The 21,842-nt window shown below is 37.2% G+C and overlaps 1 protein-coding gene across 1 annotated transcript in view; it reads right to left on the reverse strand.

The window, feature by feature from the left end:
* Positions 1-1,601: 1,601 nt before the first annotated feature.
* Positions 1,602-21,842, reverse strand: part of nek6 (NIMA-related kinase 6) — a 48,663-nt gene continuing 28,422 nt past the window's right edge. Inside the window, exons 2-10 of the mRNA XM_041810932.1 lie at positions 20,426-20,526; positions 20,123-20,263; positions 18,613-18,675; positions 18,394-18,504; positions 18,180-18,288; positions 17,530-17,637; positions 17,345-17,439; positions 3,888-4,001; positions 1,602-3,082 (exon numbers count right to left, since the gene is read on the reverse strand). Of these exons, the coding sequence (XP_041666866.1) occupies positions 2,972-3,082; positions 3,888-4,001; positions 17,345-17,439; positions 17,530-17,637; positions 18,180-18,288; positions 18,394-18,504; positions 18,613-18,675; positions 20,123-20,263; positions 20,426-20,503 (930 nt within the window). The 5' untranslated portion in view covers positions 20,504-20,526 and the 3' untranslated portion in view covers positions 1,602-2,971. The remainder of the gene's footprint in view (positions 3,083-3,887; positions 4,002-17,344; positions 17,440-17,529; positions 17,638-18,179; positions 18,289-18,393; positions 18,505-18,612; positions 18,676-20,122; positions 20,264-20,425; positions 20,527-21,842) is intronic.

Here is a 21,842-nt window from a genome sequence, read left to right on the forward strand (position 1 = left end):
AACAGAGACTCCACACTGAGCTAAATATGGCGGATCACTGAAACATTACAACACTGAGTGACAGAGCCATGGAAGGATGAGACGGTTATTTACTGAGGAGCTGAAACTAACAGGTAACCATGGTAGCCAGCTAAGCTCCTCCCATGAGGATCCTTAGACGTCTGAACTTTCACAGCGTCTCTTTTCTGCAGAGTTTACACGTTCAAAGAGATTTACTCTGAACAACACTGGATTCTGGTATTTAACATAACATACTAAAAAACACGTAAAAACCAACGACCACCACCACTGAAGAGCTGATATTACAACCATCATCTGCTGATAATCAGGTTAATGATCTTATTTTCCTTCTTTATTCCAACGCTGATATGATGTTAGATATGAGTTTATATGAAACAGAGAAAAGAAAAAAACTCAGAGAGACGGAAGGAGGAGTTACTGATGAGAGGATGAGCTGACTGACGATAAACACGGAGCATTTTAACCACAGACGACCTCGACTCTGTGTTTTCTGTAAAGGTCAGTGCTGATTCTGCCACTGTGATGTTTGCAGCAGGGTACGCTGCCCCCTAGTGGATGGAAACAGAATTAAAAATATTATAATAAAGTGATGATGTTTGCAGCGGGGTACGCTGCCCCCTAGTGAATGGAAATGGAATTAAAAATGTAATAAAGTGATGATGTTTGCAGCGGGGTACCCTGCCCCCTAGTGGATGGAAAATGAATCAAAAATATTTAATAAAGTGATGATGTTTGCAGCAGGGTACGCTGCCCCCTAGTGGATGGAAACAGAATTAAAAATATTATAATAAAGTGATGATGTTTGCAGCGGGGTACGCTGCCCCCTAGTGGATGGAAACAGAATTAAAAATATTATAATAAAGTGATGATGTTTGCAGCGGGGTACGCTGCCCCCTAGTGAATGGAAAAGGAATTAAAAATGTAATAAAGTGATGATGTTTGCAGCGGGGTACGCTGCCCCCTAGTGGATGGAAAATGAATCAAAAATATTTAATAAAGTGATGATGTTTGCAGCAGGGTACGCTGCCCCCTAGTGGATGGAAAATGAATTAAAAATATTATAATAAAGTGATGATGTTTGCAGTGGGGTACGCTGCCCCCTAGTGGATGGAAAATGAATCAAAAATATTTAATAAAGTGATGATGTTTGCAGCAGGGTACGCTGCCCCCTAGTGGATGGAAACAGAATTAAAAATATTATAATAAAGTGATGATGTTTGCAGTGGGGTACGCTGCCCCCTAGTGGATGGAAACAGAATTAAAAATATTATAATAAAGTGATGATGTTTGCAGCGGGGTACGCTGCCCCCTAGTGGATGGAAACAGAATTAAAAATGTAATAAAGTGATAATGTTTGCAGCGGGGTACGCTGCCCCCTAGTGGATGGAAACAGAATTAAAAATGTAATAAAGTGATGATGTTTGCAGTGGGGTACACTGCCCCCTAGTGGATGGAAACAGAATTAAAAGTGTAATAAAGTGATAATGTTTGCAGCGGGGTACGCTGCCCCCTAGTGGATGGAAACAGAATTAAAAATATTATAATAAAGTGATGATATTTGCAGCAGAAGTGCGCTGCCCCTAGTGGATGGAAACAGAATTAAAAATATTATAATAAAGTGATGATGTTTGCAGCGGGGTACGCTGCCCCCTAGTGGATGGAAACAGAATTAAAAATATTATAATAAAGTGATGATGTTTGCAGCAGGGTACGCTGCCCCCTAGTGGATGGAAACAGAATTAAAAATATTATAATAAAGTTTTGATGTTTGCAGCAGGGTACGCTGCCCCCTAGTGGATGGAAACAGAATTAAAAATGTAATAAAGTGATGATGTTTGCAGTGGGGTACGCTGCCCCCTAGTGGATGGAAACAGAATTAAAAATATTATAATAAAGTGATGATGTTTGCAGCAGGGTACGCTGCCCCCTAGTGGATGGAAACAGAATTAAAAATGTAATAAAGTGATGATGTTTGCAGTGGGGTACGCTGCCCCCTAGTGGATGGAAACAGAATTAAAAATATTATAATAAAGTGATGATGTTTGCAGCAGGGTACGCTGCCCCCTAGTGGATGGAAACAGAATTAAAAATATTATAATAAAGTGATGATGTTTGCAGCGGGGTACGCTGCCCCCTAGTGGATGGAAACAGAATTAAAAATATTATAATAAAGTGATGATGTTTGCAGCAGGGTACGCTGCCCCCTAGTGGATGGAAACAGAATTAAAAATATTATAATAAAGTGATGATGTTTGCAGCAGGGTACGCTGCCCTCTAGTGGATGGAAACAGAATTAAAAATATTATAATAAAGTGATGATGTTTGCAGCAGGGTACGCTGCCCTCTAGTGGATGGAAACAGAATTAAAAATATTATAATAAAGTGATGATGTTTGCTTTAGTGGCTGGTGTCCTCATTCAGGCTGGCGGGTAGAAAAGCTGCTTGATCAGATTTAAAACTGTTATTAATGAGTGATTTACGCAGATCACAGAATCCTGGTTTGATCTGGTTTTAGGGATCATGTTCTGTGTTTCTAAATGTAAACATATTAAAATCCTAGACCAGGATCAGGGTCAACCTGCTCCGTTCTTCTCTGAAGCCTCTAAATGCTGCATTTTCTCTGACAGAATGAAAAAGAGATGATATAAGGATAGACAGTAGAAGATGCCAGAGTACAGCTCTGCATCAGACACTAACAGGCTTTAAACATGGAATGAACCTCTGTGGAGTTTAACATTAAGGTCAGCTGACCCTCGTCTCCTCCCACATGAGGCTTCTTAAACTCCGCCCCCTAACACATTAGACCCCTCCTCACATCCTCCCTCACACTGAAGGACAAGTGTTGGGATGTGACGTCATCTCTGTCTAAGTCTGTCCGTGGTTTCCACCTGTCCAGGTGAGACCGGGCAGATCGGCTCCAGGTGTTTGATATCCTCACGGCGAGCTGCTCTCAGGTGCTCGACGTCCACATGTGCATCTGTTTGGCGATCTGCAGCACAAAGACGATGTCCGGGCGCTGGTCTGGGTCAGGGCTGATGCACATGCTCACTAGGTCCCTCAGCTGTGGAGAGGCGGAGCCATCAGAAATAGTCAATCAGACCTCACTGACGCTTTACTGCTGCACACTTTTATTATTTCAGACTTTTAACGACCCAGACTAAGAACAATCTCCACCTAGTGTCCGTGCTTTTCTGGTTTCATGTAGGCTGCAGCATCTATTATGGACAAAATCTTTAATGCATAGTAGTTGAGGAGTGAGGAGTTAAACGCCTCACACCTTTACTAAAACTTTTAGTGACACAAGTGAAAGTAGAGTTTTAACACAGTGTGACCCTAAATAAAGCAGGTTTGGTAGGAGCTGCCCAGTAGAGGGCAGTGTAGAGCACCATCCAGTTATCTGTTCATCCTTCAGACCTGCAGAACTGTCTCTTACACTGATTCAGACTGTTTTTAAACACTCTATAATAAAATCTGCCACCTCTTCATCAGAATAAAAACATGAAGCAGAGAATCATGGGAGAGGAAACGACACTTTCTACGTCAGTGACTTCTCTAGGATGAAGCTGCCGCTCTGTTGCTGTACCTCCTGCTCTGGACCACGGTTCCTCTATGCTCTTTTCTATCAGACTGTGTGTTTGGAGGAAGGAATCACTCCCATGATTCTCTGCTACCTTTATGCCATCTTTATTTCTCGGTCCGTTCACAGAGCTGTTTCAGGGCCTGATGTTCGTTCCCTGTGAGAGAGCTGATGCAGTTTACATGCTGATGTTTCCTCTATGCGTCTCTAACCAGCTGATCTGTGATTGGCTGCTCCTACTGGATAAAAGAACCTTTCTAGACCACGTTCAGATCTAGGGAGCTCTTACCTTCTCAGAGTAATGGTCCGGGGGGAGAGGAGGATAATCACACTGCTCGATCTTCTGACACAGAGACAGCAGGTTCATCTTGTCCCCATAAAACGGACTCTGCAGCGCCGCCATCTGGACAAACAGGCACACAGCAGACAGCGGACTTTTTAATAGAAATAAAAGCAAAAGAAAGGATTCAGAAATCATCACTCCCTTCATGAATCTGCCCTTGTTCCTGCAGCTCATGAACAACTGTGTGGGTTTAAAGGGTCTTATATCGGTTCAGGTCCTACTAGTCTAATAGACCTTTTCAGGTCAGACTTGGAGACTCCACTTCTTAATTTGCCCCCCTTTCAGGTGGAGTCCACAGGGTTCTGTTCTAGGACCAGTCCTGTTCTCTGTCTCTCAGGTGATACTCCACTGTCTCCTGGACACTTGGATGGCCCAGAAAAACAGAAGCCCCCCCCCCCCCGTGGACCTAGACCCCTGCTACCCCACGCTAAACCCACTGTGTGTAATCCTGGTGTGAGACGGTGACTTTAAACTGGATCAACAGATGAATTCTGTCCTTAATTCCAGTTTTTATCACTCCAGGTTGTTTTAGTCCCTGCAGCTCTTTAGTAAATATGAAAGTTTGTCAACTTTAAATAAAGTGGATTTTATCACCTCATGTTGTCGGAGGATTTTCTTCCACTTCTTGGAAAGAAAATGAACGAGTTAAGTGTTTGTCACATTGCCAGCTTGTCCTCATTTACCCAGAATCCTTTAGTGACAGGGTGAATCATATGGACGCCATAATGGGAAAGGCTGCAGGCGGTTTGAACATGTGAAGATTCAGACGACACTGATGACTGAACCAGAAATGACTTCCTCCTACTTTTACCGGACACTGACATAAACGGTTCTAAAGAGCACAGATATCCGACTCAGAGATGACGTGAGCTTTTACAGGATCAGGCCGCCGTAGAACCTAAACTACTTCCTGGTTCTACGGCTCCATGAGGAAGCAGCAGCCAGAGTTGGAGAAGAGCTGGGATTCATTTTGACCTCTGACCTTTAAATTCCTTGATTCCCTGGCGTGTGAGCGGTGAAACGGAGCTGATGTTGAAATAATAAGAGAGTAAATGATGCTGTAATGTGACGCTGCATCCTCGGTCTACGTTGGCACAGATGACAGAGAATCCTTTGTGTGTCTGCAGTCGTCTCAGTGTCAGCTCAGGATTTCTTTAGAAACTGCAGAATGAAGCTGATCGTGTTTCAGGGTTCTCGTGTTCTCAGTGTTGGCGTACTAACACCGATTTTCTTTTGTCTCTTCATATCAGCACTGAAAACTAAAGCCATCTGTCAATGAAACATGCCCATTGTTCAGACGCGTTCAGATTAAACTCTTCCTCTGCTATCATGAATGGTCACATCTCTGCAGGTCTGATTTTTGTTTTTGGTCTTTAACACTCAAACTGAGAGGAAATGGGAGGGGGGCGAGCATCCTGTGTGGCAGGAAACGGCGAGCTTTCAACAGAAAAAAAATAACAAAAGAAACATGAAGACGTCACCTTAGATATGTCAGATGTTAACACATGTCTGGAGGATGAACCAGTAAGATTTCTGATAGACCAGAACCCTCAGCACTGGTCTCTGATAGACCAGTGTTGAGGGTTCTGATGAGGATCATCAATAAATAACACATTTTCATCTACACAGTTCATCCTGCAACATCTCCCTCAGAGATGAACACCAAACTAAAGGCTCCTGCATTACTGGATTATGATTGGTCCATTCCAACTTCCTGTCTCTGGATGTCAAAGGATGACATCATCTTTCTAAAGTATATTAAAGACTTCAAAGGATGACATCATCTTTCTAAAGTATATTAAAGACTTCAAAGGATGACATCATCTTTCTAAATCAAATCAAAGACTTCAAAGGATGATATCATCTTTCTAAATCATATCAAAGACTTCAAAGGATGACATCATCTTTCTAAAGTATATTAAAGACTTCAAAGGATGACATCATCTTTCTACGTCATATTAAAGACTTCAAAGGATGACATCATCTTTCTAAATCAAATCAAAGACTTCAAAGGATGACATCATCTTTCTAAAGTATATCAAAGACTTCAAAGGATGACATCATCTTTCTAAATCATATCAAAGACTTCAAAGGATGACATCATCTTTCTAAATCATATCAAAGACTTCAAAGGATGACATCATCTTTCTAAATCATATCAAAGACTTCAAAGGATGACATCATCTTTCTAAATCATATCAAAGACTTCAAAGGATGACATCATCTTTCTAAAGTATATTAAAGACTTCAAAGGATGACATCATCTTTCTAAATCAAATCAAAGACTTCAAAGGATGATATCATCTTTCTAAAGTATATTAAAGAATTCAAAGGATGACATCATCTTTCTAAAGTATATTAAAGACTTCAAAGGATGACACCATCTTTCTACATCATATCCAAGACTTCAAAGGATGACATCATCTTTCTACATCATATTAAAAACTTCAAAGGATGACATCATCTTTCTACATCATATCAAAGACTTCAAAGGATGACATCATCTTTCTAAAGTATATTAAAGACTTCAAAGGATGACATCATCTTTCTAAAGTATATTAAAGACTTCAAAGGATGACATCATCTTTCTAAAGTATATTAAAGACTTCAAAGGATGACATCATCTTTCTATTAAAGACTTCAAAGGATGACATCATCTTTCTAAATCATATCAAAGACTTCAAAGGATGACATCATCTTTCTAAATCATATCAAAGACTTCAAAGGATGACATCATCTTTCTAAATCATATCAAAGACTTCAAAGGATGACATCATCTTTCTAAAGTATATCAAAGACTTCAAAGGATGACATCATCTTTCTACATCATATTAAAGACTTCAAAGGATGACATCATCTTTCTACATCATATTAAAAACTTCAACGGATGACATCATCTTTCTAAATCATATCAAAGACTTCAAAGGATGACATCATCTTTCTAAATCATATCAAAGACTTCAAAGGATGACATCATCTTTCTAAATCATATCAAAGACTTCAAAGGATGACATCATCTTTCTTAATCATATCAAAGACTTCAAAGGATGACATCATCTTTCTAAATCATATCAAAGACTTCAAAGGATGACATCATCTTTCTAAAGTATATTAAAGACTTCAAAGGATGACATCATCTTTCTAAATCAAATCAAAGACTTCAAAGGATGATATCATCTTTCTTAAGTATATTAAAGACTTCAAAGGATGACAACATCTTTTTACATCACATTAAAGACTTCAAAGGATGACATCATCTTTCTAAATCAAATTAAAGACTTCAAAGGATAACATCATCTTTCTAAATCATATCAAAGACTTCAAAGGATGACATCATCTTTCTAAATCATATCAAAGACTTCAAAGGATGACATCATCTTTCTAAAGTATATTAAAGAATTCAAAGGATGACATCATCTTTCTAAAGTATATTAAAGACTTCAAAGGATGACACCATCTTTCTACATCATATCCAAGACTTCAAAGGATGACATCATCTTTCTACATCATATTAAAAACTTCAATGGATGACATCATCTTTCTACATCATATCAAAGACTTCAAAGGATGACATCATCTTTCTAAAGTATATTGAAGACTTCAAAGGATGACATCATCTTTCTAAAGTATATTAAAGACTTCAAAGGATGACATCATCTTTCTACATCATATCAAAGACTTCAAAGGATGACATCATCTTTCTAAAGTATATTAAAGACTTCAAAGGATGACATCATCTTTCTAAAGTATATTAAAGACTTCAAAGGATGACATCATCTTTCTAAAGAATATTAAAGACTTCAAAGGATGACATCATCTTTCTAAATCAAATCAAAGACTTCAAAGGATGACATCATCTTTCTAAATCATATCAAAGACTTCAAAGGATGACATCATCTTTCTAAAGTATATTAAAGACTTCAAAGGATGACATCATCTTTCTACGTCATATTAAAGACTTCAAAGGATGACATCATCTTTCTAAATCAAATCAAAGACTTCAAAGGATGACATCGTCTTTCTAAAGTATATCAAAGACTTCAAAGGATGACATCATCTTTCTAAATCATATCAAAGACTTCAAAGGATGACATCATCTTTCTAAATCATATCAAAGACTTCAAAGGATGACATCATCTTTCTAAATCATATCAAAGACTTCAAAGGATGACATCATCTTTCTAAATCATATCAAAGACTTCAAAGGATGACATCATCTTTCTAAAGTATATTAAAGACTTCAAAGGATGACATCATCTTTCTAAATCAAATCAAAGACTTCAAAGGATGATATCATCTTTCTTAAGTATATTAAAGACTTCAAAGGATGACAACATCTTTTTACATCACATTAAAGACTTCAAAGGATGACATCATCTTTCTAAATCAAATTAAAGACTTCAAAGGATAACATCATCTTTCTAAATCATATCAAAGACTTCAAAGGATGACATCATCTTTCTAAATCATATCAAAGACTTCAAAGGATGACATCATCTTTCTAAAGTATATTAAAGAATTCAAAGGATGACATCATCTTTCTAAAGTATATTAAAGACTTCAAAGGATGACACCATCTTTCTACATCATATCCAAGACTTCAAAGGATGACATCATCTTTCTACATCATATTAAAAACTTCAAAGGATGACATCATCTTTCTACATCATATCAAAGACTTCAAAGGATGACATCATCTTTCTAAAGTATATTAAAGACTTCAAAGGATGACATCATCTTTCTAAAGTATATTAAAGACTTCAAAGGATGACATCATCTTTCTAAAGTATATTAAAGACTTCAAAGGATGACATCATCTTTCTATTAAAGACTTCAAAGGATGACATCATCTTTCTAAATCATATCAAAGACTTCAAAGGATGACATCATCTTTCTAAATCATATCAAAGACTTCAAAGGATGACATCATCTTTCTAAATCATATCAAAGACTTCAAAGGATGACATCATCTTTCTAAAGTATATCAAAGACTTCAAAGGATGACATCATCTTTCTACATCATACTAAAGACTTCGAAGGATGACTTCATCTTTCCAAAGTATATTAAAGACTTCAAAGGATGACATCATCTTTCTAAAGTATATTAAAGAATTCAAAGGATGACATCATCTTTCTAAAGTATATTAAAGACTTCAAAGGATGACATCATCTTTCTAAATCATATCAAAGACTTCAAAGGATGACATCATCTTTCTACATCATATTAAAAACTTCAAAGGATGACATCATCTTTCTACATCATATCAAAGACTTCAAAGGATGACATCATCTTTCTAAAGTATATCAAATACTTCAAAGGATGACATCATCTTTCTACATCATATTAAAGACTTCAAAGGATGACATCATCTTTCTACATCATACTAAAGACTTCAAAGGATGACATCATCTTTCTAAAGTATATTAAAGACTTCAAAGGATGACACCATCTTTCTACATCATATCCAAGACTTCAAAGGATGACATCATCTTTCTACATCATATCAAAGACTTCAAAGGATGACATCATCTTTCCAAAGTATATCAAAGACTTCAAAGGATGACATCATCTTTCTACATCATATCAAAGACTTCAAAGGATGACATCATCTTTCTAAAGTATATTAAAGACTTCAAAGGATGACATCATCTTTCTAAAGTATATTAAAGACTTCGAAGGATGACATCATCTTTCTACATCATATCAAAGACTTCAAAGGATGACATCATCTTTCTAAAGTATATCAAAGACTTCAAAGGATGACATCATCTTTCTAAATCATATCAAAGACTTCAAAGGATGACATCATCTTTCTAAAGTATATTAAAGACTTTAAAGGATGACATCATCTTTCTAAAGTATATTAAAGACTTCAAAGGATGACATCATCTTTCTCAATCATATCAAAGACTTCAAAGGATGACATCATCTTTCTACATCATATTAAAGACTTCAAAGGATGACATCATCTTTCTACATCATATCAAAGACTTCAAAGGATGACATCATCTTTCTACATCATATCAAAGACTTCAAAGGATGACATCATCTTTCTACATCATATTAAAGACTTCAAAGGATGACATCATCTTTCTACATCATATCAAAGACTTCAAAGGATGACATCATCTTTCTAAAGTATATTAAAGACTTCAAAGGATGACATCATCTTTCTAAAGTATATTAAAGACTTCAAAGGATGACATCATCTTTCTAAATCATATCAAAGACTTCAAAGGATGACATCATCTTTCTAAAGTATATTAACGACTTCAAAGGATGACATCATCTTTCTACATCATATTAAAGACTTCAAAGGATGACATCATCTTTCTACATCATATTAAAAACTTCAACGGATGACATCATCTTTCTAAATCATATCAAAGACTTCAAAGGATGACATTATCTTTCTACATCATATCAAAGACTTCAAAGGATGACATCATCTTTCTACATCATATCAAAGATTTCAAAGTATGACATCATCTTTCTACATCATATCAAAGACTTCAAAGGATGACATCATCTTTCTACATCATATCAAAGACTTCGAAGGATGACATCATCTTTCTAAATCATATCAAAGACTTCAAAGGATGACATCATCTTTCTAAAGAATATTAAAGACTTCAAAGGATGACATCATCTTTCTAAATCATATCAAAGACTTCAAAGGATGACATCATCTTTCTACATCATATCAAAGACTTCAAAGGATGACATCATCTTTCTAAAGTATATCAAGAACTTCAAAGGATGACATCATCTTTCTACATCATATCAAAGACTTCAAAGGATGACATCATCTTTCTAAAGTATATCAAAGACTTCAAAGGATGACATCATCTTTCTAAATCATATCAAAGACTTCAAAGGATGACATCATCTTTCTACATCATATTAAAGACTTCAAAGGATGACATCATCTTTCTTAAGTATATTAAAGACTTCAAAGGATGACACCATCTTTCTAAATCATATCAAAGACTTCAAAGGATGACATCATCTTTCTAAAGTATATCAAGAACTTCAAAGGATGACATCATCTTTCTACATCATATCAAAGACTTCAAAGGATGACATCATCTTTCTACATCATATTAAAGACTTCAAAGGATGACATCATCTTTCTACATCATATCCAAGACTTCAAAGGATGACATCATCTTTCTACATCATATTAAAGACTTCAAAGGATGACATCATCTTTCTTAAGAATATTAAAGACTTCAAAGGATGACACCATCTTTCTAAATCATATCAAAGACTTCAAAGGATGACATCATCTTTCTACATCATATCAAAGACTTCAAAGGATGACATCATCTTTCTACATCATATTAAAGACTTCAAAGGATGACATCATCTTTCTACATCATATTAAAAACTTCAAAGGATGACATCATCTTTCTAAATCATATCAAAGACTTCAAAGGATGACATTATCTTTCTACATCATATCAAAGACTTCAAAGGATGACATCATCTTTCTACATCATATCAAAGACTTCAAAGTATGACATCATCTTTCTACATCATATCAAAGACTTCAAAGGATGACATCATCTTTCTACATCATATCAAAGACTTCGAAGGATGACATCATCTTTCTAAATCATATCAAAGACTTCAAAGGATGACATCATCTTTCTAAAGTATATTAAAGACTTCAAAGGATGACATCATCTGTCTAAATCATATCAAAGACTTCAAAGGATAACATCATCTTTCTACATCATATCAAAGACTTCAAAGGATGACATCATCTTTCTAAAGTATATCAAGAACTTCAAAGGATGACATCATCTTTCTACATCATATCAAAGACTTCAAAGGATGACATCATCTTTCTAAAGTATATCAAAGACTTCAAAGGATGACATCATCTTTCTAAATCATATCAAAGACTTCAAAGGATGACATCATCTTTCTAAAGTATATTAAAGACTTTAAAGGATGACATCATCTTTCTACATCATATCAAAGACTTCGAAGGATGACATCATCTTTCTAAATCATATCAAAGACTTCAAAGGATGACATCATCTTTCTAAAGTATATTAAAGACTTCAAAGGATGACATCATCTTTCTACATCATATCAAAGACTTCAAAGGATGACATCATCTTTCTACATCATATCAAAGACTTCAAAGGATGACATCATCTTTCTAAAGTATATCAAAGACTTCAAAGGATGACATCATCTTTCTACATCATATTAAAGACTTCAAAGGATGACATCATCTTTCTACATCATATCAAAGACTTCAAAGGATGACATCATCTTTCTAAAGTATATTAAAGACTTCAAAGGATGACATCATCTTTCTAAAGTATATTAAAGACTTCAAAGGATGACATCATCTTTCTAAAGAATATTAAAGACTTCAAAGGATGACATCACCTTTCTACATCATATCAAAGACTTCAAAGGATGGCATCATCTTTCTACATCATATCAAAGACTTCAAAGGATGACATCTTTCTACATCATATCAAAGACTTCAAAGGATGACATCATCTTTCTAAATCATATCAAAGACTTCGAAGGATGACATCATCTTTCTAAATCAAATCAAAGACTTCAAAGGATGACTTCATCTTTCTAAAGTATATTAAAGACTTCAAAGGATGACATCATCTTTCTGAATCATATCAAAGACTTCAAAGGATGACATCATCTTTCTACATCATATCAAAGACTTCAAAGGATGACATCATCTTTCTACATCATATCAAAGACTTCAAAGGATGACATCATCTTTCTAAAGTATATTAAAGACTTCAAAGGATGACATCATCTTTCTAAATCATATCAAAGACTTCAAAGGATGACATCATCTTTCTAAAGTATATTAAAGACTTCAAAGGATGACACCATCTTTCTAAATCATATCAAAGACTTCAAAGGATGACATCATCTTTCTACATCATATTAAAGACTTCAAAGGATGACATCATCTTTCTACATCATATCCAAGACTTCAAAGGATGACATCATCTTTCTACATCATATCCAAGACTTCAAAGGATGACATCATCTTTCTACATCATATCAAAGACTTCAAAGGATGACATCATCTTTCTAAAGTATATTAAAGACTTCAAAGTATGACATCATCTTTCTACATCATATCAAAGACTTCAAAGGATGACATCATCTTTCTACATCATATCAAAGACTTCAAAGGATGACATCATCTTTCTAAAGTATATTAAAGACTTCAAAGGATGACATCATCTTTCTACATCATATCAAAGACTTCAAAGGATGACATCATCTTTCTAAAGTATATTAAAGACTTCAAAGGATGACATCATCTTTCTAAAGTATATTAAAGACTTCAAAGGATGACATCATCTTTCTAAAGTATATTAAAGACTTCAAAGGATGACATCATCTTTCTAAAGTATATTAAAGACTTCAAAGGATGACATCATCTTTCTAAAGTATATTAAAGACTTCAAAGGATAAAAAAATCATTTTTCTCAATCATATCAAAGACTTCAAAGGATGACATCATCTTTCTACATCATATTAAAAACTTCAAAGGATGACATCATCTTTCTACATCATATCAAAGACTTCAAAGGATGACATCATCTTTCTACATCATATCAAAGACTTCAAAGGATGACATCATCTTTCTAAATCATATCAAAGACTTCAAAGGATGACATCATCTTTCTAAAGTATATTAAAGACTTCAAAGGATGACATCATCTTTCTACATCATATCCAAGACTTCAAAGGATGACATCATCTTTCTACATCATATCAAAGACTTCAAAGGATGACATCATCTTTCTACATCATATTAAAGACTTCAAAGGATGACATCATCGTTCTAAAGAATATTAAAGACTTCAAAGGATGACATCATCTTTCTACATCATATCAAAGACTTCAAAGGATGACATCATCTTTCTACATCATATCAAAGACTTCAAAGGATGACATCATCTTTCCACATCATATCAAAGACTTCAAAGTATGACATCATCTTTCTACATCATATCCAAGACTTCAAAGGATGACATCATCTTTCTACATCATATCAAAGACTTCGAAGGATGACATCATCTTTCTACATCATATCAAAGACTTCAAAGGATGACATCATCTTTCTAAAGTATATCAAAGACTTCAAAGGATGACATCATCTTTCTAAATCATATCAAAGACTTCAAAGGATGACATCATCTTTCTAAAGTATATTAAAGACTTTAAAGGATGACATCATCTTTCTACATCATATCAAAGACTTCAAAGGATGACATCATCTTTCTACATCATATCAAAGACTTCAAAGGATGACATCATCTTTCTACATCATATTAAAGACTTCAAAGGATGACATCATCTTTCTACATCATATCAAAGACTTCAAAGGATGACATCATCTTTCTAAAGTATATTAAAGACTTCAAAGGATGACATCATCTTTCTAAAGTATATTAAAGACTTCAAAGGATGACATCATCTTTCTAAATCATATCAAAGACTTCAAAGGATGACATCATCTTTCTAAAGTATATTAACGACTTCAAAGGATGACATCATCTTTCTACATCATATTAAAGACTTCAAAGGATGACATCATCTTTCTACATCATATTAAAAACTTCAACGGATGACATCATCTTTCTAAATCATATCAAAGACTTCAAAGGATGACATTATCTTTCTACATCATATCAAAGACTTCAAAGGATGACATCATCTTTCTACATCATATCAAAGATTTCAAAGTATGACATCATCTTTCTACATCATATCAAAGACTTCAAAGGATGACATCATCTTTCTACATCATATCAAAGACTTCGAAGGATGACATCATCTTTCTAAATCATATCAAAGACTTCAAAGGATGACATCATCTTTCTAAATCATATCAAAGACTTCAAAGGATGACATCATCTTTCTAAATCATATCAAAGACTTCAAAGGATGACATCATCTTTCTAAATCATATCAAAGACTTCAAAGGATGACATCATCTTTCTAAAGTATATTAAAGACTTCAAAGGATGACATCATCTTTCTAAATCAAATCAAAGACTTCAAAGGATGATATCATCTTTCTAAAGTATATTAAAGACTTCGAAGGATGACATCATCTTTCTAAATCAAATCAAAGACTTCAAAGGATGACTTCATCTTTCTAAAGTATATTAAAGACTTCAAAGGATGACATCATCTTTCTGAATCATATCAAAGACTTCAAAGGATGACATCATCTTTCTACATCATATCAAAGACTTCAAAGGATGACATCATCTTTCTACATCATATCAAAGACTTCAAAGGATGACATCATCTTTCTAAAGTATATTAAAGACTTCAAAGGATGACATCATCTTTCTAAATCATATCAAAGACTTCAAAGGATGACATCATCTTTCTAAAGTATATTAAAGACTTCAAAGGATGACACCATCTTTCTAAATCATATCAAAGACTTCAAAGGATGACATCATCTTTCTACATCATATTAAAGACTTCAAAGGATGACATCATCTTTCTACATCATATCCAAGACTTCAAAGGATGACATCATCTTTCTACATCATATCCAAGACTTCAAAGGATGACATCATCTTTCTACATCATATCAAAGACTTCAAAGGATGACATCATCTTTCTAAAGTATATTAAAGACTTCAAAGTATGACATCATCTTTCTACATCATATCAAAGACTTCAAAGGATGACATCATCTTTCTACATCATATCAAAGACTTCAAAGGATGACATCATCTTTCTAAAGTATATTAAAGACTTCAAAGGATGACATCATCTTTCTACATCATATCAAAGACTTCAAAGGATGACATCATCTTTCTAAAGTATATTAAAGACTTCAAAGGATGACATCATCTTTCTACATCATATTAAAGACTTCAAAGGATGACATCATCTTTCTAAAGTATATTAAAGACTTCAAAGGATGACATCATCTTTCTACATCATATTAAAAACTTCAAAGGATGACATCATCTTTCTACATCATATCAAAGACTTCAAAGGATGACATCATCTTTCTACATCATATCAAAGACTTCAAAGGATGACATCATCTTTCTACATCATATCAAAGACTTCAAAGGATGACATCATCTTACTTAAGTATATTAAAGATTTCAAAGGATGACACCATCTTTCTAAATCATATCAAAGACTTCAAAGGATGACATCATCTTTCTACATCATATTGAAGACTTCAAAGGATGACATCATCTTTCTACATCATATCCAAGACTTCAAAGGATGACATCATCTTTCTAAAGTATATTGAAGACTTCAAAGGATGACATCATCTTTCTAAAGTATATTAAAGACTTCAAAGGATGACATCATCTTTCTAAAGTATATTAAAGACTTCAAAGGATGACATCATCTTTCTAAAGTATATTAAAGACTTCAAAGGATGACATCATCTTTCTAAAGTATATTAAAGACTTCAAAGGATGACATCATCTTTCTAAATCATATCAAAGACTTCAAAGGATGATATCATCTTTCTACATCATATTAAAGACTTCAAAGGATGACATCATCTTTCTACATCATATTAAAGACTTCAAAGGATGACATCATCTTTCTACATCATATTAAAAACTTCAAAGGATGACATCATCTTTCTAAATCATATCAAAGACTTCAAAGGATGACATTATCTTTCTACATCATATTAAAGACTTCAAAGGATGACATCATCTTTCTACATCATATCAAAGACTTCAAAGGATGAAATCATCTTTCAAAATCATATTAACGACTTCAAAGGATGACATCATCTTTCTACATCATATTAAAGACTTCAAAGGATGACATCATCTTTCTACATCATATTAAAAACTTCAACGGATGACATCATCTTTCTAAATCATATCAAAGACTTCAAAGGATGACATCATCTTTCTAAAGTATATTTAAGACTTCAAAGGATGTTAAAGACTTCAAAGGATGAAATCATCTTTCTACATCATATCAAAGACTTCAAAGGATGAAATCATCTTTCAAAATCATATCAAAGACTTCAAAGGATGACATCATCTTTCTACATCATATCAAAGACTTCAAAGGATGACATCATCTTTCTACATCATATTAAAGATTTCAAAGGATGACATCATCTTTCTACATCATATTAAAGACTTCAAAGGATGACATCATCTTCAATGGTAAAGGATGGAATGTTGGTGAAGCTGGGGATGTTGGGTCGGCTATCATTCTCAGAATTGTGTGTTAATGTAGAGGACTTAGAAATGTTTGTGTGTTTCGTCTTTGGCTGTTCATGGACTTTATGGTTCTGTTTTTATGCTGTCATAGCCTTTACAGCCTCTAGGGGTCCCTGTCAAGTTTCTTTATACCTGATCAATGATCTCACCTCGTACAGCAGACATCCCAGAGACCAGATGTCTGATTTGAAGTTGTATCCATTCTCATGGATCCTCTCTGGAGACATGTAGTAGGGAGTTCCCACTGGAGAATAAAACAGTGATTAAAACAATAATCTATTTAAATATGTTTATAAAATCACTAATGTCCCACAGAAGCAGGCGTGTGTTTTACCTAAGGAGTGAGCTGCCGTTGTTTTTGAGCTGAAGAACCGTCCTAACCCGAGGTCGCCCAGCTTCACCTCCCCCGTCGCCGTGATGAACACGTTGGCTGGTTTGATGTCTGTTCACACACGCAGAAACGTTGTAATATTAGTGTGCATCAGTTCTAATAATCAGAAACAACACATCCAGAGGTGGTGAAGGTCTGGGACCACATGGAGCTTTAAATGGGGATTTTTCAGGAGGCTCAGCCCTCAGTAGTTTTACTGGAAGTCTGTCCAGTCCCACAGAACAGAAGCTGACTCAGCCATCAGTGAGGACATGGGGCCTCCCTCACTTTTCTCCAGGCCGCTGCAAACATCCACAGAAGGATGCTAGCAGCGGCCTAGAGGATTTCGCAGGATGTTAGGAGGCCTATGGAAAAGTCCGATATCACTGTTGGGTTATTTCACAAACGTCAGTGATGGCTACTGATGATGGGAAATGCTCTTCAATGATTAGGGATAAAAATGAGAAATATGGCGACATAAATAAGAAGATTCATCTGAATGAGGATGAAAGAGGTGATTAGAAGGAGCAGAGCAGAGGGGACGACTTCAGACCCCAGCAGAGATATCAGAGCGTGCATCATGATCAACATAAGCAGTGACGATCTCTGCTGACCTCGGTGCATGACTCGGCGAGAGTGCATGTGCTCCAGAGCGCTGCAGAGCTGCACAAAATATTTCCAGATGGTTCTCTCAGGAATGAGCCGCCGCTTCTTCTTAAAGTACTGAAAGGAGGAGAGAAAAGGCCGTTAGCGCTTCATCTGGAGGTTTATGTGAAGGACTTTAAAGAAAGTGGGCATCAATGAGTTCTTATTGTTCTAGTTGGTGACCTTGATCATCTGTGAGAGGTCTCCGGCGTCAGCCAGCTCCAGGACGATGTTGAGCTCATTGTCTTCAATGAAAGAGTCGAGGTATTTGATGATATTGGGATGATTGAGCTGCTGCAGAGGACAAACAGAGAACCACTGTTAGCAGAGGAGCTCATGAACATCTCTGCTAATGCCAGAGACTCAGTCCTGGATCCAAAAGACCCCATGATGAGTCTTTACCTTGAGCAGGTCGATCTCTTTGACGCAGTCCTGGCGAGCCTTAGCATCCATCATCTCAAAGATCTGCAGAGGAAACAGGAAATAAAATAAGCCTGTTTACCTGATAGCAGCACAGACAAAGGAGCTGTGCAGAAAAAAAACTGGAGCCTGTATCGTCATTTATAGTCGCTCCTGTTTCAGTGCCAGTTTCCTTTCTTACATTTTCATCCTTATTAAATCCACATCAAAAATCCAAACTGGAACCAAACGACGGGTGTTGGAGAGCCTCAAGACCGGCTGTCATTACTGAGCTGATCCATCGTCACGCCGAGTGAGGCTGGACAGACATCAGCTGAGGAAACACGGGGAGATCAGGTCTGATTTGCACGTAGGACTGCGCCGCGCATCGAAGTGTAACCCTGATCAGAGGGCAGAGGTCACGGGAAAACAGCGAGTTCACACAGCAATGGTTTGTCAGCAGCAGACTGTTTTATCTTTTAGGGTTAATTTATCATCCTCTCCAGTATAAGCCCATGATTTTATTGTTTCAGTTCATTAGGATGTTAAAATGTGAATGTTTGTTAAAGAATCTGTGGTTTATATAAAATTCTTTGGCTAAATGTCCTCAAAAGTTCTCTTTTCCTGGTCAATGGCGCCGTTGTAGCTCAGCTCTCGCTGCAGGAGGAGACCTTGTGTTGATATCGCGATGACTTGCGACCAGGAGTCCGTGCATTGTGTTGTATTTTGAAAGAAGCGGATATTCTACTCTTGTGACTTCCTGTTTGGAGCTTTATAATCGGCGGGTATTGACGCGGTTTGGCAGCGGCTGTGGAAATGCTCTGATAGGCTGGAGAGGGAGCGGCGTGCTCAGCAGTATGATTTGCCGGTGGATCGCGGCGCAGTCGCTGTTTGTGGAAATCAGAGGTTGCTGAGACAAACCGGATGGAAACGGACCATATGTTAGCGCTGTCTGACTCCGCCCACCCAGAATTTGGACAGAGGCTTTGAATCCACATCTGTCAATATGTTTTTTTTTTATTTGACCATTTATGAAGGTCCTGAATGCCACAAAACGCCAGCATTCTGGTAGCTCCTCCCACTCCCTGAAGAGTCCTGTAGGTGTACATAAATCCACTTCACCTGTGGACCATGCTAGACCAGGGGATCCCTAACTGGGGCCCAGGCAGGGGGTGCCAAAGATCTCGGGGGGTTCTGGACCTTCTCTGCCCTGACATTGTCAAAATTAGATGAACATGTTTTTTTTTTATTGTGTTGAAATTCTTTTTAACTTAAAATATCAGAGTTAAAATAACTGAATACTGACAGGAAGTGAGTCACACTTTTCTTTTTTTATCTTCTAAACAGAGAGCTAACAGGGAACTTAGAGATAAAAAAGACTGAAGTCTTTTATCATTTTTAAAATTCCTTCAATAGAATAAAAACAGTCCAATGATAGTGAAAGTGAAGAGAGAAGCTCAAACCTGCAGAAAGCAGCCGTATGAGTAGAGAAGATCAGAGCTGACGTTCTCACCTGGACTTTCTTCAGAGCCACCAGCTGTCCGTCCAGCAGGTACGTGGCTTTATAAACCTCGCTGAACTGACCCCGACCGATCTTCTTCTCGATCTGAAAGTTGGCCATGGAGAAGCAGAACCTTCGGCCGGACGTGTTCTTCTGTGGAACAGGACAAAGTTCTGAAAGAGCTGCATGTTCTCCCTCTAAATAAGCCGTCAGAGCTCAGAGGAGAGCAGGGAGCTGCTGTTGACACATGTAGACATCCGTGACATTTACTTTGACTTTAAAGCTGTAAACCGGATCAAACACGCCGTTATTTACCTGGTCGTCCTGAGCAGCGATCTTGTAAAGGTTGTTCAGGTTGTCTAACGTGGGCTGGTTGTTGTTCTGGGCCTCCATGGTGGCATCAGCGCCGGCTGACCCTGCAGCAGAAGAAGATCTTTATTCACTCAGGTATCTATCAGAGAACTTCACTGATCGGCTCCAGCTCACAGATGAAGACAGCTCAGAGCCCCGCAGGAGGAAACAGGCGGTGTGACGTCCACATGTGTCTGAATCAGAGCAGGAAACACGTGTAGCGGGCTGAGATGCCACCTGCTCGCTCCACGGCGACAGTCTGAGACTTTCAGAATGACTGCAGACGGGAAAACGGCGCGTGTGTGAGGGGGAAACGGGTTAATGATGAATACGCATGTGTTGACATTTCCAACATGAAGTTTCCTACTGAAACATGTAAAATATCCTCCTCCATCACCTCCTGAACTAGCAGCCTCCTTTATTAATCAGAGAATCTTCATACCCAGAGATAAATCCTCTCTGACACGGAGGGGATTTCTGATCAACTTCTGCAGCACGCCTCAGTGACGAACAACAGTTTCATCGAAATCCAGATATGAAAATCTGTGATGGACTCCTTCACCATCATGTTCTCTGTCTCTGATCTTTACCGTTTCTGTCTTTTTTAATCTCAGTCAGTCATACTGTCGACAAGAATTTAAACATTAACTGCTGAAAGCATGAACACTTTAACGTCTCTGGGTGTTTAACCTCAATAAAGGAGGAGGCTGGGGTGGAGGAGGTGGAGCTTTAGTATATAGAGGAGGAGGCTGGGGTGGAGGAGGTGGAGCTTTAGTATATAGAGGAGGAGGCTGGGGTGGAGGAGGTGGAGCTTAAGTCTATAGAGGAGGAGGCTGGGGTGGAGGAGGTGGAGCTCTAGTCCATAAAGGAGGAGGCTGGGGTGGAGGAGGTGGAGCTTTAGTCTATAAAGGAGGAGGCTGGGGTGGAGGAGGTGAAGCTTTAGTCTATAGAGGAGGAGGCTGGGGTGGAGGAGGTGGAGCTTTAGTCTATAAAGGAGGAGGCTGGGGTGGAGGAGGTGGAGCTTTAGTATATAGAGGAGGAGGCTGGGGTGGCGGAGGTGGAGCTTTAGTCTATAGAGGAGGAGGCTGGGGTGGAGGAGGTGGAGCTTTAGTCTATAGAGGAGGAGGCTGGGGTGGAGGAGGTGGAGCTTTAGTCCATAAAGGGGGGGCTGGGGTGGAGGAGGTGGAGCTTTAGTATATAGAGGAGGAGGCTGGGGTGGAGGAGGTGGAGCTTTAGTCTATAAAGGAGGAGGCTGGGGTGGAGGAGGTGGAGCTTTAGTATATAGAGGAGGAGGCTGGGGTGGAGGAGGTGAAGCTTTAGTCTATAGAGGAGGAGGCTGGGGTGGCGGAGGTGGAGCTTTAGTCTATAGAGGAGGAGGCTG

The sequence above is a fragment of the Cheilinus undulatus genome, linkage group 17 (genome assembly GCF_018320785.1).
Source record: "Cheilinus undulatus linkage group 17, ASM1832078v1, whole genome shotgun sequence".
Lineage (NCBI taxonomy): Eukaryota > Metazoa > Chordata > Actinopteri > Labriformes > Labridae > Cheilinus > Cheilinus undulatus.